General features: G+C 37.6%; 1 protein-coding gene across 3 annotated transcripts; it reads right to left on the reverse strand.

Annotated features, from left to right (window-relative positions):
- Positions 1-4,087: 4,087 nt before the first annotated feature.
- On the reverse strand, positions 4,088-17,542 carry LOC132041018 (SPX domain-containing membrane protein At4g22990-like). 3 transcript variants are annotated; one of them, XM_059431756.1, is made up of 11 exons: positions 17,524-17,542; positions 15,850-15,908; positions 15,143-15,263; positions 13,863-14,174; positions 13,551-13,655; positions 12,958-13,412; positions 11,827-12,131; positions 7,436-7,614; positions 6,260-6,450; positions 5,537-5,670; positions 4,088-4,694 (listed from the first exon to the last, which is right to left on the reverse strand). In XM_059431756.1, the coding sequence occupies exons 2-11, from the start codon at positions 15,900-15,902 to the stop codon at positions 4,456-4,458; spliced, it is 2,094 nt and encodes a 697-aa protein (XP_059287739.1). In that variant the 5' UTR covers positions 15,903-15,908; positions 17,524-17,542; the 3' UTR covers positions 4,088-4,455. The 3 variants fall into 3 exon arrangements, with proteins under 3 accessions (XP_059287739.1, XP_059287738.1, XP_059287740.1); XM_059431755.1 differs by lacking the exon at positions 17,524-17,542 and adding an exon at positions 16,261-16,348; XM_059431757.1 differs by lacking the exon at positions 17,524-17,542 and having other exon boundaries at positions 7,436-7,611; positions 15,850-16,221.
- Positions 17,543-20,130: the final 2,588 nt, after the last annotated feature.

Below are 20,130 nucleotides of genomic sequence, written 5' to 3' on the forward strand. Positions count from 1 at the left end.
GAAAATCAAACTTGAAAACATCATTAAGTTCTGAACAATAATCCAAGCAAAAAAACAATGTAATCATACATTAAAAAAAGCACAGCGCAACCTAATCTGTTCGGAGCTTTTCAGATGAGGTATAAAAATATATAATACTAGATCAATTTCTTTCCCGCCATCTTAATTTTTTTTTCTTTAGAAAATTGATTATGATGCACTTTGCTTTATTTTGCAGTTTAAAAAGAGATAATATGCGGTATATTTGCTATAATTTCCAATTGAAAACGTAAGAAAGTAAATTTTTTTAATTGGTAAGACCTGTGGGTTACAATTAACAACTTTCATTTGTATATTTTGCCATTTTTAATTTCTTTTGTTAAGCATATGAGTTGAAATGGATCTCAACCATTAATTGTGTTATGGTACACGTGGCATGAATCTACAAGTCCATTGAACATTACTTGATCCAATTGTATTTGACTGAATCTTTTTCTTGGGAAAGGAACTAAGTTGAGATAGTTTATAATAGGGTGAAAATCATTTATCCCCCTAACTTTATTTAAAAAAATTAAATTCCCTTCTCAACTTTGAACAATATGTAGACATTGTTTCAGTGTAGATCAATCCCCATCCCCGATAATTGATTGTAAAACAATTTTTGCGATAATCACAATTTATATTATACCTTGTATCTCTTATTTTTAATCCAATAAACTAAACATCCACCAAAATGAACATCTCAATAAAATAATACTGTTATTATTTAATCTTCATATCACAATAATGAATAATCCCAACATAAACAAAAACTATCAGCTAATGGGAGCCCAAAAGAAGACTTGCAGCAGCAACAATAATACCACTAAATTTTTGAATATCATCATTCTCCTTACTAATAGTAGAAACATATCCAGGCGTTACTTCAAACGCTGTTTCACAATTAAAAGCTTCTTGCCCAACAATAGTAGCAGCCGTGTTTAAATTCTGGTACTGTCCCATTGTCAAATATTGTTCTGCGTTACCCAAATTTCTAACTGCCCCGTTATAATTATTCGTACACAAGTTATATATCACTTCCAGTTTTGGATCACTCGTTTTATTTAAGAGCAAGTTTATTTTTGTCGCGGTTGCTGAGGCGTTTGCTGCTGCAAAATTGATGGTTGTTTCTGTTAAATCATGAAGATTTAGAGATTGATAGTTATATAAGACTTGCAAACAAAAGTGTGGATTTTTGGACTTGGCACATATGTCTGCTAAAGGGTTACTTGTACTTTGAATCGCGAAAAAAGCACATAGGAGACATAAAATTAGTGATGAATGTATAGAAGAAGAAGAATATGATGCCATTTCTTGTTTTTTTCCTTTTGGTTTTGGTTTATGAAGTATTCTAATTGAATATATAATCTCCGTGGAGTTTAAGTTCTACACAAAGACAGAGTGTAATAAAGTTTGTAACAATTTAAGTAATTTTAAAAATTATTATAAATAACTCTCTATATTTAGTAAAACCTGAAAGTGTAATAAATTTTTTTAACAATTAAGTCATGTAAAAGATAAGTACAAATAACTGTCCTTATTTAGTGAATTAGTAACCTGATAAATAACACATACAATCTGCTATAATAGGTAAATAATCTGGTATAACAAGTAAATTTATGCTTAAAAGTTCTTTTTTATATGAGTAATAATGTAAAGGACTAAATCTCAAAATGGACTGCATGCATTAACGAGGGAAACGAGGGAAACAATTCTTTTGTTTCCATTATTGACGTGGGAAATAATTGTTCATTAGAAACTGCAAAGAACTCGATGCATTATGTTTTAATTTGCTTATGGTATCGACATATAGACTTTCCTTTGTACAGATGGAGTATATATATTTAGAATTCAATTTACTATGGAATCAATGGAAATTGAATTATTCCCCTTTTGTGTCGTAATGTCATAAGAAATACTCCTATATGTTTATATAAGAAAAGTAATTATAACCAATTTTAGTATGTTGCTACTTTGTTTACCAAGGTGTGCAAAACAAAGTTATTTTTCGTAATGTGGTGTGGTGTAAATATAGTAAAAATATCCTGGCATGAACAAAAGAAAGAAAACACGACTCAGAAATATAATTTAGTTTAATAGTACTCTGTTTTTAAAATGTTTAGAAATTCAAGTTCTAATTTTATTAGTACTTCAGTGTATTATTTTTGAAGTACGAAAGGAAAGGTAAATCACAATTGTATTTTTATATACTCCTCTTTAATCTCCCATAGATTAAGACCAATGGACACAGATTTTGAAATAAAATATTTGCCAAATAAAATCAGGCAATAATTTGGTATGATAAATTACTATAGATTTTTCTGAAATAGGTAAAGATTTTGGAGCCACACAATATCATCCATTTGATCGCACACATGAGATGTTACTACTTGTTTTGTCCCTTATACATATTATCCTAATTATGACGACTAACGAGCGATATGCAGTGATTTCTTTGAGATATTTTGCGATTTAATCCATTAAAGCCTCATTTGTTTTCATTAAGATTAAGACGTCTGAATGTGAATGCACATCTGAATCATTAAGATGTTGTCTCTAGGTCAATCTTTGAATGATTAAGACTATTTATTTTTCAATATCTGAATTTGCATAATGTGTTTATTTAAACATAATAAATATACAATTGAAATTAAAAAAGTAACTAAATCATAGAAAATAAATACAAATTTAATAAAAAAATACATTATTTGATTAAAAAAAATGAAACATTTATGTTCACTAGTAATGGCGGAGATGTTTTGTAGTCGTGGTGAGTGGTGAGTGGGGGTGGAGGGGTGAGTGGGTGGTTGGGGTGAGGGGTGGGTGGTAGTGGGGTGGGGTTGGTGGTGGGGTTGGCAGGGAGTGGGGGTGGGGTTGATGGTGGGAGGTGGGGGGTAATGGGGAGTAGGGGTGGGGTTAATGGTGGGAGATGGGGGGTAGTGGGGAGTGGGGGTGGGTGGTGTGGGGTAGGGGTTGATGGTGGGGTTGGTGGGTAGTGGGGGTGAGGTTGGTAGTGGGAAGTGGGGTTAGTGGGGAGTGGTGGTGGGTGGTGTAGGGTAGGGGTTGGTGGTGGGAAGTGAGGGTGGGTGGAGTGAGGTGGGATTGGGGTTGGTGGGGTGGGGGTGGTGGGGAGTGGGGGGTTGGAGTGGAGGGTGGGTGGGGTTGGAGTGGAGAGTGGGTGGGGGTGGGGTTGAGGTGGAGGGTTGGGGTTGGGGTTAGAGCTGGTGATTAAAAAGTTTCATACAAAAATACCTCTTAATGATATTAAGACTTGGTTCAAGATCTTAATGATTAAGACCTATTCAGACCCAATAAGTGCTTAAATCTTAATGCAAACAAATGCACTTAATGGCTTAAGGTCTGAACCATTTAGATTCAGACCTCCAATAAGTGTAAAAAAAAATAAGGCCTAAATATCCACAGAAAGGACTTCACATCTCATCTTTTGAGTTGTGCCAAAAACACAGTTAGATTCTACCTGTTATTGCAACTTCCTGACATAGCCAACCAGAGAAAATTGTATGATTATTTGCTATATGCACTAAACTAGAGAAAATTGTATGATTATTTGCTATATGCACTGAGGGAGGGGTCGTTTGGTAGCTAGTTAGAGTTATGCAAGAATTAGTATCGCATGGATTAGTTATGAGGGAATTCATGTATTATTTTATGTTGAGGAGTAGTTATGTAAAATTTAGTTATTTCATCTTATATTAAGCACAAAATAATACATATATTCCCTCATAACTAATACATGTATTAATTATGCGAGTTTCTAAGTTGCAAACCAAACACCGTATTAGGTGCATTGAATTTTATACACAGCAAATGAATGCTACCGCATATGGTATTACTTATACATGATTTAATACATGAATAACTTAGCTTCTAGCCAGGTACAACTTTGTAAGCTTACATTTTCCATGGAAGAATCTATGTTGCACGGACCCATTAAAAATGCTGCCGAGTCCATGTCGGATTCTCCAAAACTAGTGCAATCTTAGAGGAACAGGGGTGTGACAACATTTTTGGAGAGTCAAAGCAACATAGAAAGAAAGAGCCAAACATAAAAAACCAGCACCAAGTTGAGGTGAAGAAATACATCTATTTACGAAAATTTACAGCAACAATTCATAGAAGCCCAATCAAAAGTTCATCCAATATGGTATGAGAGCCAGCTCACTTTGTCTATAAACTGAAAACTCAAACTTATAATGTTCAAATCATGAATCCACCCCTATGTACACTCGCCGTCCTATTGGTAGAAGCTTAAAATCCCACAGGTAGCATGCCCTTCAACATCTTCCTTTACCCTTCCTATATGTAACACGAAGAGGGAAAAAAGGTACAAGAAGCAAATCAACTAAGAAACCAAAAAGAGAAAGGGTGAGCAACAAAATAGTCGGTTATTTCATTGTACACATACAAGAGTGTGAATCAGTAAAGAGAATTGTAGGTACGACATGTTGCAAAAATGGACCCTATGCATATCAGAAGTGAAGGGAGAAGAGTAACATTCAAGAGCCTGCTCTGTCCTAAATATCCAGCTAGAGTTATAGTTACATCAGCTATCACCCGAGCAATTGTGCCAGCTTCTGTGGACAAGAGACCTCCATTGTAGGTTCCTCGAGAAAGCCTTGATGACATTACTCGAGAGAGAAGAGATAAATTTACACCTGTGTCATCAGTCAAATAGTAGCGATTTTAGAATGCGAAGTGGCATAAAACCAACAGAATTTCATCATTACACCTTCCCAAATTTTGTTAAATGAGGTAGTGCTTAGCAATTTTTTGACAACCAAGAAATCCCCGAGGATCAGTGACGCATAGTTCGAAACTCAATGGCTAAATATTCCCGCCACCCCCAACAACCCCCCACCCTTTTCCATTTAAATGACAGACTGAAACTCAATGGATAATGGCCCGCCCCTCTACCCTTTTCCACTTAAATGACAGACTGAAACTCAATCGATAATGGCCCCGCCCCTCTAACCTTTTCCACTTAAATGACAGGCTGAAACTCAATGGATAATGGCCCCGCCGCTCTACCCTTCTCCACTTAAATTACAGGCTTTTATCTACGGCAGAGTAGGCATTAGCAAATATTAACACCAACTATAAATATTGTTCTCAGTAGTATTAGATTTGCTTATCTAAAATATGTTTATTTTAACCTTGTTTCCTCAAATCAACAACTTCCTTAGGTTGTGAAGTAATGTATGGCTAATCTTGTGACTCATTTGGTGGAAAGAACTGTATATTTGTGCTTTAACTCAATTAGGCACTGCAGCAGTTACAAGGCAAAAACTAACAAATCAAGAGTCTTAACGGAACATGTGTTATAAATGCTATGATACTGTCCACTGCAGCAATCATGCACCCAAATTAGCAGAGGACAAGTTCAAGCTTACAAGTTCAACAATACAATATTCTTTTTTATCATCACGATAGGTCATATTGAGAATTAAGAATACGTATGTTTCTCAAGGAGGAAAATAAAGAGAAATAGAGATCACACCTTCTAATACTTCAGCGAATACAAACATTAGGAGGCCTGAGCAGACATATTGTGGTACTGAATACGGGATAATAACTTGAAAGCTCAGGAGTATACCAAGACAAACCATGATTTCAGATGCCAGCAGAATTTGCCTGCAGAGAGAATAATATGGCAAACATTCAACATACTAGAGAATTGTGAATTTTCACGGGCTTGGCTTTCTCTCCCTAGTAAGATTATTCCTTTTATCTAGTTCACAAAGAACTTGATCACAGTTTTAATAGCTAGGAATAACAAGATGAGACTTTTTAAAATTCTGTAATTAGATTTAATGTGAATAACTGCTAAAACCTTTTTTAAAAATTCTTGGCAAAGCATGAGAAATATCCAATATGTACAGAAGCATTGCTCAATCAATCAACCATCTATGCCTAATTCCCAGACTAGTTCGGAATGGCAATAAAAATATATGCATAAGTATTCTAGCAAGAAATTTAATGTAACAGCTAAATGAAAGCTGAAAGAGAAATGCTACAGTTAAGTAATCCTTCTACTAAATAAATACCATCTACTGACAACATTCCATTGCAAACAAAGCACATTATTGCATTTTCAAATAGTCTCCATCAGTTAGCAATGGCAAATTTGTATATATATATATATAGCCAAATAGTCACGTTTATAGCACGCCCTCAAGAAAATAAGCTTCAAAAATGTTGTTCTTGTTTCAAGATAAATTACCTGTCCTCAAAGATGTTACTTATGTAGCTCCCCACAGCAATATTTACTGGAAGAACTGTGAGGCCCAGACATGCAAGAAAAATTGAGACGGTACTCGTTGACCAGCTAAAGTAATATGCCGTGACGACACTAGACTCTGAAAGTAAAACCTCCATAGCATATTTCAGCATAAAATAGATTAATAATTGAACCTGCATCAAAGAGTTACATGAATGGTCATTGGTTAGTATTATTCTTAATAGCACAACCAAACGGTAGATAACATAATGTGATGTTTGTTGGGAACAAGTAAAAAGTGGTCCATCATTTTTGTTTGTTTTTCCTTTTTCTTAATGGTGCTAAGGGAATGTTCGGATTGCTAACTGGATTTTCAAACCAGTGCACGTTTTGATTTCTCTCTCATCCCTGCAGTTCTCAAGCAACACCGAGTTCTGTTCATTAACTTATATCCTATAGCATCCCTCCAAAATAACACGTGTTGTCCAGGAATAGCTAATCTGTCGTCGGTATGTGTTTCTCCACACAACGTGATGCATAGCAATAGAGGATGTGGCTCTTTTAAAAGTTCAACCAATTCAAAAAGAAATGGTTAATGATACAATCAACCAATGAATTATGACTTCAATTATTCCCTCGCTAGGACTCATCCAGTTGAAGTAACTAAGAACTTATCATGAATCCACTGATTTCTGCCGCTTCCGTTATTGCTGCTGGATTGGCCGTAGGGCTTGCTTCTATTGGACCTGGAGTTGGTCAAGGGACTGCTGCGGGTCAAGCTGTAGAGGTATCGCGAGATGGTAGAAGAGATTTTCTCATTTGATTAGTACCTGTAGACTGCCAACTCCCAACAGGAGCTTGTTATTCAGGATTTCAACCATGATAATCTAAAAAATTCATGTCCTCTCCCCAATCGTTGTTCCTTCTTTAACCCCCCTGATCAATTTCCCCAAAGACGAATAATTTCAAACTACAAGCAATATTAGGGAAGCAAGCACACCGGATTAGTGGTTTGATGCCCAACAGACAAATTGCCATTGAACAGTAAAAGAAACTAATTTCACTAGTCCACTTTTTTGCCCATAAAACAAAAAGAATATTACTCTCACACAATAGAAGGAGCTCCACATACAACAAAAAGAATATTACTCTCACACAATAGAAAGGAGCTCCACATACCTTCACAGAAGGAGTCAGTAATCTGTATGCCTCTACTATGGAGTTGGCTGGACGACGAGACTCCTCGGGAGCTTCTTCACTGCCATCACATTCTTGGTCACCTTCATTGTCTTGTTCATCACCCACTGATTTCGTCAGCAATGGTTGCACAACACCCTTTTCAAGGGCATCGTTTTCTGCTGGCATCAAAAGATTTAATATCAGAAGCATTTAAAGAGAACTCTTGTTTTACCACTCTGTAGACAATTTGTATTTTGGAATTTCCAAATAATATCACAAGACTGCACATAATGGAGAGTGAAAATACAAGTTTTATCATTTGTATTAAATACAACAACAACAACAACATACCCAGTTGGATCCCACAACGTGAGGTCTGGGGAGGGTAAAGTGTACGCAGACCTTACCCCCACCTTGGAAGGTAGGGAGGCTGTTTCCGAAAGACCCTCGGCTCAAAAGAAAACAAGGAAAACAAGGGAAAAGAGTCAGATACGGACCAGCAAATCAAAACCATGTGAAAATGAGAAATAGCAAGATCAACGAAGTCATGATAAAATAACAAAGATAGATAAGATCAACACATAGAAGCAGGATAAAAATACTCCTAGTACGAGAAAGGAAACCTCGCGGCCCCCCACTAGCCCTCTACCCTGATACTCGACCTCCACCCCCTCCTATCACCGGTCATGTCCTCGGTAAGCTGGAGTAACGCCATGTCCTGCCGAATCACCTCTCCCCAGGCCTTCTTTGACCTACCCCTCCCTCTCTTCAGGCCCACAACAGCCATCCTCTCACACCTCCTCACTGGCGCATTCGCGCATCTCCGCTGCACGTGGCCGAACCACCTCAACCTCCCTTCCCGCATCTTATCCACCACAGAGGCCACACCCACCTTATCCCGAATCACTTCATTCCGAATCCTATCTCTCCTGGTATGCCCACACATCCATCTCAGCATCCGCATCTCGCCCTACCTTCATTTTCCGGACACGCGCTTCTTAACCGGCCGCATTCCGTCCCATACAACATAGCCGGTCTAACCACCGCTTTGTAGAACTTTCCCTTTAGAAAAGGCGGCACCTTTTTATCACATAACACCCCCGATGCGAGCTTCCATTTCATCCATCCCGCTCCAATACGATGTGTGACATCGTCGTCAATCTCGCCAGTCCCTTGACGATCGACCCTGTGTACTTGAAACTTTCTTTTCTTCGTGACGACTCCGGTATCCACCGCACGTCCTCGTCCTCTACTTGACTCCCATTACCGAACTTGCACTCTAAGTACTCGTCTTAGTCCTCGCTCAACTTGAAACCCTTCGACCCGCAGTCTCGTCGCCAAACCTCCGGGCCCTCGCGTTAACACCGCTCCTCGACTCGTCAATAAGCACAATGTCATCCGCAAACAAAGACGCACCACGGTACCTCTCCTCGAACGTGGCTTGTCGAGCGTCCATAGCCACAAGAAACGTAAACGGCCAAGCGCGACCCCTGGTGAAGGCCTATCGTGACTGGAAAGTGTTCCGAGTCACCTCCAAACGTCCTCACCTTTGGCTCCATCATACATGTCCTTAATCACTCTAATGTATGCTACAGGAACACCTCTAGCTTCCAGACATCTCCACAAAGACCTCCTTTCGGGACCTTGTCGTAAGCCTTCTCAAGGTCGACAAACACCATGTGCAAGTCAGTCTTCTTATCCCTATACTGTTCCACCAACCTCCTCACTAGGTGAATGGCTTCTGTAGTCGAACGCCCCGGCATGAATCCGAACTGGTTCTCCGAAATAGAAACTAACTTCCTCATCCTCGCTTCCACCACTCTCTCCCAAACTTTCATCGTATGGCTCAACAGCTTGATACCCCATAGTTGTTGCAGCTTCGAATATCCCCCTTGTTTTTATACAACGGGATCATGGTGCTCCATCTCCACTCTTCAGGCATCTCTGCCGTCCTAAAAATAACATTCAACAACCGCGTAAGCCACTCCAAGCCATCCCTACCCGCATTCTTCCAAAATTCTGCCGGTATTTCATCTGGCCCGGTCGCCCTCCCCCTGCTCATCTTCCGCATAACCGCCTCGACCTCTTCAACCTTAACCCGCCTGCAGTATCCAAAATCACGGCGGCTCTCAGAGAGCTCCAATTCGCCTAAAACTATGTTCCGGTCCCCCTCTTCGTTCAGGAGTTTATGAAAGTAGGACTGCCATCTTCGTCTAATAAGGGCATCCTCTACCAAAACTTTCCCTCCCTCGTCTTTGATGATCCAGTCCCGACTTCACTTGATCCAGTCCCGAGCCTTCCTCTCCCTCACTCGCTAGCCCGTACAACTTCGTCCCCTTTTTCCCCCAAATCTTCATACAGTCGTCCAAAAGCAGCTCGTGCCTTAGCCGCCGTCAGAATCGCTAACTTCGCCTCCTTCCTCGCTTTCTTATACAGCTCCCTGTTAGTCCTCTTCTCTTCCTCGTCTGTGCTCTCTACTAGCTTTAGATACGCTGTTTTCTTAGCTTCCACTTTACCTTGTACCTCTCCGTTCCACCACCAGTCCCCTTTGTGTCTGCCAGAGTAACCCTTTGAGACCCCTAGCACCTCTCTTGCCGCTTCCCTGATGTTAGCCGCCGTCGTAGTCCACATACTACTCGCATCCCCGCTACTCCTCCAGGCTCCCATCGCTCTCAACCGTCTGCTCCCGGCCTCTCCCCGGGCATTGTCCTTGTTCAAAGCGTCCCACCTAATCTTCGGCTGACCCGATACAACCCTCTTTCTCCTCTTCCTTTTTATCTCCAGGTCCATAACCAAGAGCCTATGTTGGGTCGTGAGGTTCTCGCTCGGGATAACCTTGCAGTCCGTGCATAAACGTCTATCGCACTTACGGGAGAGTAGGTAATCAATTTGGGTCTTGGCCCTCGTACTCCGAAAGGTGACCAAATGCTCTTCCCTCTTCTGAAAACTAGAGTTCGCTATCACCAAATCGAAAGCTCTCGCGAAATCCAACAGAGCCGTACCTCCCTCATTTCTATCCCCAAACCCGAAGCCTCCATGCACATCATCGTATCCCCTAGCCGACGACCCGATGTGGCCATTGAAATCACCACCAAGAAAAAGCTTTTCTCGAGCGCGGAAACCCCGCACAACCTCGTCCAAATCCTCCCGTAATCGCCTTTTGATCTCCTCATCCCGGCCCGCCCGCGGTGCGTAAGCACTAACCACGTTTAAAGTATGCCCTCCAACTACTACCTTAATAGTCATCAGCCTATCACTCACCCTCCCGACCCCTACCACCGCATCACGAGCTCTCTATCAACTAGAATGCCAACTCCGTTCTTGCCCTTCTCGGCCTCCTGAGAACCACAACTTAAACCCATCTACATCCCGGGCCCTATCTCCCACCCATCTAGACTCTTGGACACATGCTATGTTGATCTTCCTCTTCTCAAGAATCTTCGCCAACTCTATAGACTTCCCCATCAGGGTGCCAATGTTCCAGGACCCAATTCTCAGCCTAGCTGCTCCTAAATATATAGATAGTAGCATTTTACTGTAGGAATGAACCAGATTTGTCTTTGTTTCACTTCAGGAGCTCCTAAATGAAAGGTCCGGATTATGTGAGTTGCCAACATTAAGCGTGACTCTTTCCAAATTATGGTTTCCTAACAATTGAAAAGGGGGGTACCATTACCCAAACATATGCACTCCAGAAATGAAAAATCTTATTAAATCCTCTAAATGAGGTTATACTTAATGTCACCCACATGCCCCAATATAGTTGGATAAAAGTGTAAATGTCAGTGTGAGCCCACTACATGCGCGTCGCATATGTAATGTGCATTGTTACTGTGGTTTTTATGTATATAAAAGCTAACTCTTACAGGTAGTACAAACAATGAGATCAAAATGAATCGCGAAGTGGTTAAAACTGATCTCATCTTGTAACAACCCAGCCCTTGTTTTGTGATTTTGCCTGGTGCCAGACAAAGTTTCTAGGGACTTTTGATCGTAAGACATTTGCAGGGACTATGCTCTCGCAACCTATGTCACAACTAAAAGACAAGGAACTTAGCAACTTGAGATAATTATTCAACCGAAAGGAACTGAAAGACTAAAACTCCAAATGAATTACTTCTTTTCTGTACTTCATCTTGCTCCCACATAACTTTGGAGCTTAAAGTTTAAATTATGTAGTCGTGCAACAAAACTTGAAATTAAAAGTTCGGCATTCCCCCTTTTACTCTTGACTGGTGTCAGTTTAGTTGATGATGACAGAGAATGAAGGGGAAAGGAAAATTTGACAGAGAATGAAGGGGAAAGGAAAATTTACAACCACTCATATAGGCATTTTTGGAATTAAGACCACAAGGACGAAATTGATAATAAAAACAAAAAGTTAAACTTACCAGCATTAGATTTCTGAGGAACATTGTTTACTTCATCAGTCTCTTGAGCAGGTTCTCTAAAGGAGATCCACAACCATATCAAATAGATTAACCATGCAAAAGCCATAACCCAACCAGGCAAAGTTTCTTGATTGAAAGTTAACTTGTAAATCTTAAAATTTGTCTGAAGTAAACCAGCAAGTGCAGGGCCACATGCCATTCCAAGTGCACTAGCACTTACAAAACCTGCTGAAGCCTGCATCCGGATTCTAAGTGGCACACAGTCACTGATGTAACGTCGGTTCACTGCTCTGGCGGAACCCAAACTGCAATTCAAGAAACAGGAAAAATCACATCTTGCTAACTTATAGTATAGTGCAAAGTGCATTTTTAATATCAAAATAACCTCCCAAAAGCAGAGACAACAATGAGACTGAATTATGTTATAAAGATGGTAAAGCAGATGATGCTACTCAAAATCGTACGATCTTGCGTGTTCCGTTGAAAATTAGTTGCTAAACATGCTACCCACAGAGATGCTTTACTTTTGGTAGTCCTCAATAATTGACCGACTTCTTGGCCTTCTTGGCCTATGTTGCCACTGGAATCCTTTAAGTGTGGCAAATATTTTACCAGGAGACTTCCTGGCCGCGCACTACTGTTCTCGACGAGAAATCACCCAAAAGGTAGAAGGAACTTCCCTTTAGTTATGTTTTTGGAAGTTTCAGCGGTAGTTGCTCTAAAGTAGCTTTAAAATTCTATCCTCAACAGCTAGATCAGAGTCTTGGAAATTTGGCTACAGAATCGAGAAAGATTGAATTTTTTTATTTCGGCTCGTTGGATGAATAAGGAGAATTTATATTCAAGGAGGAAGAACCAACGGGAAAAGTAATTAAGAACAACAAATAATGAATTTCATCAACTACTAATATACAGAGACATAAAGTTAACTATAGTCCAACTTTTGCTTTAAAACTTGCAGAATATATCAACAAGTTTGGCTAGACACACATGTGATCCTAGAAGGGCATACAAGTAAGACACAAGAACTGTCCACCTAAAACCCTTCTACCAAAATATAGGAAAGAAACATCTCAAGTAATTGTAATGAAAGTCGAATGCATGCAGACTTGCACAGATGTGTTTGCTTACCCGCAAAATATACGACCAATTAGGAGAACTGGTATTGAGTGGAGATCATAGGCCAATGCATACATCACATTCCCCACAAAAAGAACTATACTGCTAAATACCAAAGGTCTGAAGTAAGACCTGTTTGACCAGGCACTGAAATACACAGAAGAAAAGACCTGCGCAACAGCCATTGCTCCAATCACAATTCCACAAACTGTCGCAGCAGCACCAAGGCTCATAGAATAATCATCGGCTGTTGGAACAACGATATATGTATTGATCATATAAAGGAATGTATTTGCCAGGTTCAAGACAAGTGACATAAAATGGTATCTCTGATCATCAACTTGTTCCTCAACAGGATTAGGTAACTCTTCTAGCATGATAAGGGAGCGTTGGACCGAATAGTTAAGGAAGTTAGTTGAATAACTTAATCTATCAATAGCTGCTTCCATTGAGTCAACTACAGGTTCCTGCAAAATGGCTTTGTACCAGATAAGAATATAGTAGAGCATAACCAGAAATTTAAAAATCTTACCAGCCAGAAAACATAATGTTAACAAAACCTAAATAAATACATAAAAAGTGATCTAAAAGAAGTAGGCGAATACCTGAAGTGGAAGAGCAGGCTGATCATAAATTGACAAGTAGCTTCCCTCACGGTCCTGAAGGTCTGCAAGATTACGAGATATTGCTCCAACAACTGCCCCTAATCCCTGCAATTATCAAATTTGTTAAGGCAATCCATATTTTCTCATTCATGTTTGATTAATAACCAATGCTGCAGTAATGACTTAGTTATAGTTTTTCTGATTAAGCAAATTTCATAAAAGAAATTTTAGACTAAAGTGGACTATTTATAGTAGCAACAACATATATATATTATTAGAGGAAGACACTAGCATTTGAGTTTAGCATACTACCACATTGTTGAAGACTTGCTGAAGTTGGGAATATGGATGATTTGCCCGGGTTTTGACATAGTAATCAGTGAATTTGTAGCCGAAACGTTTATCAAATTTCTTAAGGATCTTCCGCAATCCAATGGCATTTATTTCAACAAAAAAAAGAAGCTTTAAAAGATCACGCCCCACATTTCTATAAGCTTCTCGTAGCTCAGTTACTTTGGATATATCAGGCTGTTCTTGAAGAAGTTCTTGCTGTTCATTGAGTTGAGATATCCTGCTTGCAAATACTCCTTGTTGTTCCAACAAAAATAAAACAACTTTCTCAATCTGCAATGTTACAGAGACAAAAAAAGAGCTCTTATACATCAGTAGAAAACTCTTCCCTACAAGAAGAATCCTTCCAATCAACCACTAAAATCTAAATGCCTAGATACTACAAGCAAAAAGGGGCCCGGTGCACAAAGCATCCTTTGTTAGCAGGGTCCGGGGAAGGGCCACACCCCAAGGGGTGTGATGTAGACAGACTACCCTAATGCAAGCATTAGTGCCTAGATACTGCAATCAATTAGATAAAATCAGACTAAGTCTAAGGACAACTGTTGCTCCAAATCCTTATCCAAAATTCAAACGCTAGTGGAACAACTGATGTAAAAGCGAGAAGGAAAAACTAAATGTGGTAAGAGAGATCATCAATTGAACCACAGATCTGGTTCTTCAGAGAAAATATATGTAGCGGACAAAAGATTTATGTGTACCATGAAGGTTCAATATCCTGATATTGATTAAGGATCTGAATAATAATATGTCTTCTGCTACTCTTAGGTCTTAATACAACAATATTCTTTGAAAGCCTCTGACAATTAAGATTGACAAACTTCGGAACTTGAAATATTACTTCACGAGGAACAAAATATTTAGTAGGATGAGATCGAAATGCAGCCTATTTGTTGCACTTTCATCAAAGGCCTCCCTCTCCTTCCTTCCCTTTCTCCTTGTTCACAAGCCACACATCTCCTTAAACAAAATGTCTAGCAAGATTTACTCACCCCTTCCAAAATGAATTGTTGGGTTCAAAGTACGAAGGTCAAAACATCTAATTTCAGTGTTGATAAGGATATTAATTTCTTAAACTTTTTTGAAATAAAATTTACATAATCAGAAATTACATAGAAGTACTATCAATCACACTTTACAGAGTTAAAAATACTTTGAAAATGATTTACTCCCCAAATAGTAATGGTGCCAAACAATTTAGGACCGACTGAGTAGTAGATATGCACGTCACAAATCCATACCTCCTTGTCCAGCATCCTTGAGAAATCCTTGAGAACATATCGTTGATTGAGTGCTCCAGCCTGGATTTGATCAGCGTATTCCTTAACCTTCTTCTTCATTACTTTGTAATTGATATAGTACCTGAACGTCCAAAAGAATCATTATCAATCAACATAACTGTGGAAGTTCAACCTATTTTGTTGTAGCTTTCTTGTTGCCTTTCCATTCATTAGGTGGTAGTTAACCATTATCTCTTTTATTGGCACAAACAGCCAGAAGCAGAATTTGCTTTCCTTTTAAGCAGTGTATCTTATGTTACTTATTTTTCGATCAAACAACATTATCACTGAGAATTGCTGCCAAGTATGTGCTCAAGAAGCATATAGCATATATTTGAGTTTAACAGCATGTTATTTCTTAAGCATACTTAGTATTACAAATAACACACTCAAACATAGCTAGGTTGGAAAAAAAAAATCCGAACATGCACAAATGACAGGATTCAAGTTAGGAAATTAATCCTGCATAATCCATACAGATGAATAAACATTAATGCAATCTCTAGTTGCCAACTATGTTGCTCAGACTCTTCAAAAATCACTCGATTGCGTATCAGATCCTTCAAAAGCAGTGCATTTTTTGAGAATCCGAGCAACATAAGTTGCCAACAAGTTGAAATGAATGAAAGGATACATAATTTAAAGTCTATAAAGGACTTAGGACATACCCTTGCCATTCTTGAATTTGTCTTTCCTTCAACTTCTTCCCAAAAGCAACCATTTTTCACTGTAATTATCCCAAAAAAGGATGAAAGAAGAAAAACAGATGAAATAAATTGCAAATATCAATAAGTTCTTGTGAAGAGATATTCTTTTCTGTAGACTATATGGGTGATGGACTAAAAAAGAAATCACACAAATTCCAGTTTTCATATGATCTAGCACAACACTATTAACACCAACAAGAACTAAAATATTTGATAAGTGCTTGCTATGATTTTCAAGAATCAAGATCCACTTATATGTACAGAGACGTGCATCAACAAAACTATAGACGAATTTGGTTTTTTGTGTTGACTTATCATGTCATCCGTACACCACTTAAAAAAGTAGAGCCAATTCGCATAAAAAGGAATTACTATTAATAGTCTTAAAGCTTTCTTGATAGTGACTGACAATAATGCACGCGTTTTTTTCTCCAGTTGATTTATTTCCAAATGATCATACATAGATAACATTTTGTCCTAAAAAAGTCACTGCATTTCTAATTATTGTCACTTTAAAATCACTGACTTATGAATGGTTATTCAAAAAAAAAAAAGGGTTTTTTTTTTTTTTTTTAAATTTAAAGGTCACTAGGCTTTTTGTCACCTAGTGACTATTTTATTAATAATCAAACAGGAACTAAACAAAACCAGATAGTGTCTGCAAATAAGAAAGAGAAAAGCAAAATAAGAAAGACAAAAGCAAAATAAGAAAGCTAGCTAAATCTACTATTTGACCGGTCCACAGGTGCAAACGTCGAGATGACCCATTGTTTCCGTTTGTGATTATCATCGCCGCCGGTGATTCGAGATATGGATCTGTAACTTTGTAAGGCCTTGTGGTGAATCAATCTAAGGTTTGTTTCTTGTTCTTCACTTTTGTTATTGTTGATTGCACTTTTCTTCCAGATTTGTTTGATTGAAAGTGTGTAGCTTCAAAAATCGCTTCTATCCCTCTGCTTATTGCTTTGTATTTTCGGTATTGACCATCCGTCTTCTTCATTTGAGCTGCTTGTGAATTGTTGATATTTATTCCAAAAGTACCCTTTGTGAGATACTTGCAATTTGCTGATTTTTGTATTTCTGGGTTTCCTGAATATGCAATGTTGAGATTGTTGTGCTGCTGTATCTTGGCTGGTGTTTCTTGTTTGGCCCTTTCTTTATTCCTTGAAAATGTGTTGTGAGGTTTTTCCATCATTTTCTGTCCAATAGAATGAACACCCCAGGGTGCTGATACCACACAATGAACAAACAATAGGGGAAAAACCATAGAGATGAAACCTGCAAAACGAACACACATGTTAGATTAAAAATGGACCTCCATTCCCTTATTCATTTGAGAACTTTGATCCTGTTTCCTGTTCTTCTCCCTTTATCCTTCCTCTTGAAACTTTGTATTCTCCGGTCTGTACATTATCTCTTGCCAAATTTACTCAGCCAAATTTACTCAGCCAAATTTAACCATTTAACAACCCCTGACTTTTTTTTTTTTACCCAAATAAAGACCTGAGCCCGTTTTATTACCCCTTATTATCATTTTGCTGCTTTTTTATTATTCTTCTTATTTTTCCTATGCTATAGATTTTGATCTAGATTTTTTTTTTGTTTATTGCCAAAACTGCAGAAAAAAACACATACCCAAATGGCAGAAACAGCAATATATACACCCAGCTATGGTGCAACTCTGATTACAGACCTGAAAACTCAATTGTCCTTTCTCAAATCCAAAAGAACTTTTGCAAGTGTATATTGGTTTGTCTTTGCTTTCATTGTTGTCACATTTTAACCTTGCTTTAGCTTAAAAAAATTACTAAGAGCCCGTTTGGATTGGCTTATAAATTGTTTATCAGCTGTTTTTAGTTTTTTTTTTTTTTGTTTATTTGTGACCAAATTATTTATTGTGCTTAAAATAAGCTCGAAAAATAATTGGGCTCGTTTGGCTTACCTTAAAAAAGTAATAAGTTGGGCTACCCCATTTTTTTTTTTGGCTTATAAGCTGTTTCCAGCTTATAAGCTGTTTTTCTTAAGCCCATCCAAATAGGCTCTAACACATAAGGGGGTAAACAGTTATCCGCAGCGGGGTTTACGTCAAATCAATGAATGCATCACATGTATTTGAATATGTGTAATTATTACTTACTTAATTAAGGTTAACTGATGTATATATTCACTTTATTAAGTTATTTAACAACGATAAATTGAATTGATTTGGTGTAAATGCTGAGTGTGGATGAGTTTTTATCCAAAATAAGTGTCATTTTAGAATTCAAGATCAAAATTAATAATTCCAACTATGCCCTTCCTTAATATTAAAGAAGTGGTCTTTTTTACCGTTTGGACATGATTTTAAATTATAAATTTTTAAAAACTATCAAAACCTTTACAACTCTTATGCGATCTTACCAAATGAGCAAACCATAGTTCATAATAAGGTATAATATCCTAAGGCGCCGCCTTAATAAATGGGACAAAGACATAAATGCCTATCCCGGTGAAACTATTGACAACCGATGGCCCAACAAGCTTTATAGATACTTTTTAGCCTTTTTAAAACAATTCCATTTCATAGCTTTTTTTAAACTAGATCCTGTATATGTATAGAAAATGCATTATTAGTCCGTATCATTGTTATATAGGATATGTATCATTGTTATATAATTTGTGTATAAAAAATATATAAATAAATGTATAATCAATGTATACTAACTAATTATACACATATGATACAATTATTATTCACATATTACACATGTTTCGGGGATATTTGTTGAAGGCAACTACCGAAGACCGAACTCCAATTGAGTTTTCTGGACATACCCATTTGTTTTCTCCCAAAACATGATGACGCTGTGATTTTGCTGAATTTAAGATAGGAAAAATTGGTATTTAGTTTAACAATAACGTATTATATTCGGAGATTTGCGGATAAAATTGGAAAGCTTCAGATTGGTGTTTTAAAAGGTGAGGACGTGAGGCGGGGCGAGGCGTAAGCCCGTGGATCTTTAAATTTTTAATTTATAGTGTAGTAAAATAGTATAATAACACACAAAAAAATACATTAATAATTTTAAATAAACTCATAGAAAAGAAAATTTCTACCATGATTTTACAAGTATAAATAATGCAAGGATGTAAAAGCTTTTATGAGAAGCAAATCAACTCTAACATCTTAACTTTCAAACAATCAAAGAATCACAATTTCTTAAAACACATTACTATCATACTATGCAATTTACCTCCATGAAAGAAAATTATCAATAAACATGTATTATAATTAAAACGAAAAAGGGCCTAAAATGCCCCTGAACTATTGGATTTGATACAATATTGTCTTTAATCTATCTATCGGGCCAAAAATGCCCGTGCCATTAACCTATTGGGTTTACTTTGCCCTTATTTAAACGGTCACATTAAAATAATTAAATATTTATTTTATTACGTGACCAGATCGGACACAAAATTTAAATCCTTCCCAAATTAAAAAATAAATAAATCCATCCATGACCCTATTTTGTCCCGGCCCGTGTGAGAAAATCTCTACCGCCACCATGTCATCTTCTAACTTGAACCTTCAAGCTTCATTAATGACTTCCATGGAGTTTTCTGCTTCTAAGCCCTAGTCCGATGAATATTCATGCTACTAACTTTCAAAATAGTATCACCCAAATGATTTATACACCCAAATTTACAGATTTAGGAATTTAAAGCAAGCTTTGAAAAGCTCCTTCAATGGCGGCTTTAGTTCACTCCTTTAATGATTTTTTTTTTTCCAAGTATCAATCACGCTTGAGCTTAAGAGTCAAATTTCAACATACCAAGTTCAAATCGCCAACAAATCTCGAAATTAAATTTTCAAATTGCGGTCAATGTTTATCAATGGATGTCCAAATTTTATGGAGATGAAACTTTTTTTTTTTTTTTGGCAGTATTCAACACAAATAAGCTCAATAAAAACTTAGGATCAGTTCAGATTCAAACTCAAACTAATTTAGTTATTTTGGTCATAATCAAAATAATTTTGCATAATTAAACGGTTTACTTTATAAAAAAATGAGCAAACAAATAAGTAATTAGAGAAAATATTGGAGGAGGGAGGGGTTGATGGGAGAAAGAAGACTAAGCCTGGATTGGCTTATTTTATGTGCTTTTAAGCCAAAATAGCTTTTAAGTTTTTTTGTAGTGTTATGAGTAAAATAAAAAAGTGCTTTTAAACACTTGTTTTTAAGCCAAAATGACAAAAAAATA

This window comes from Lycium ferocissimum, chromosome 12, assembly GCF_029784015.1.
Source record: "Lycium ferocissimum isolate CSIRO_LF1 chromosome 12, AGI_CSIRO_Lferr_CH_V1, whole genome shotgun sequence".
Classification (NCBI taxonomy): Eukaryota; Viridiplantae; Streptophyta; class Magnoliopsida; order Solanales; family Solanaceae; genus Lycium; species Lycium ferocissimum.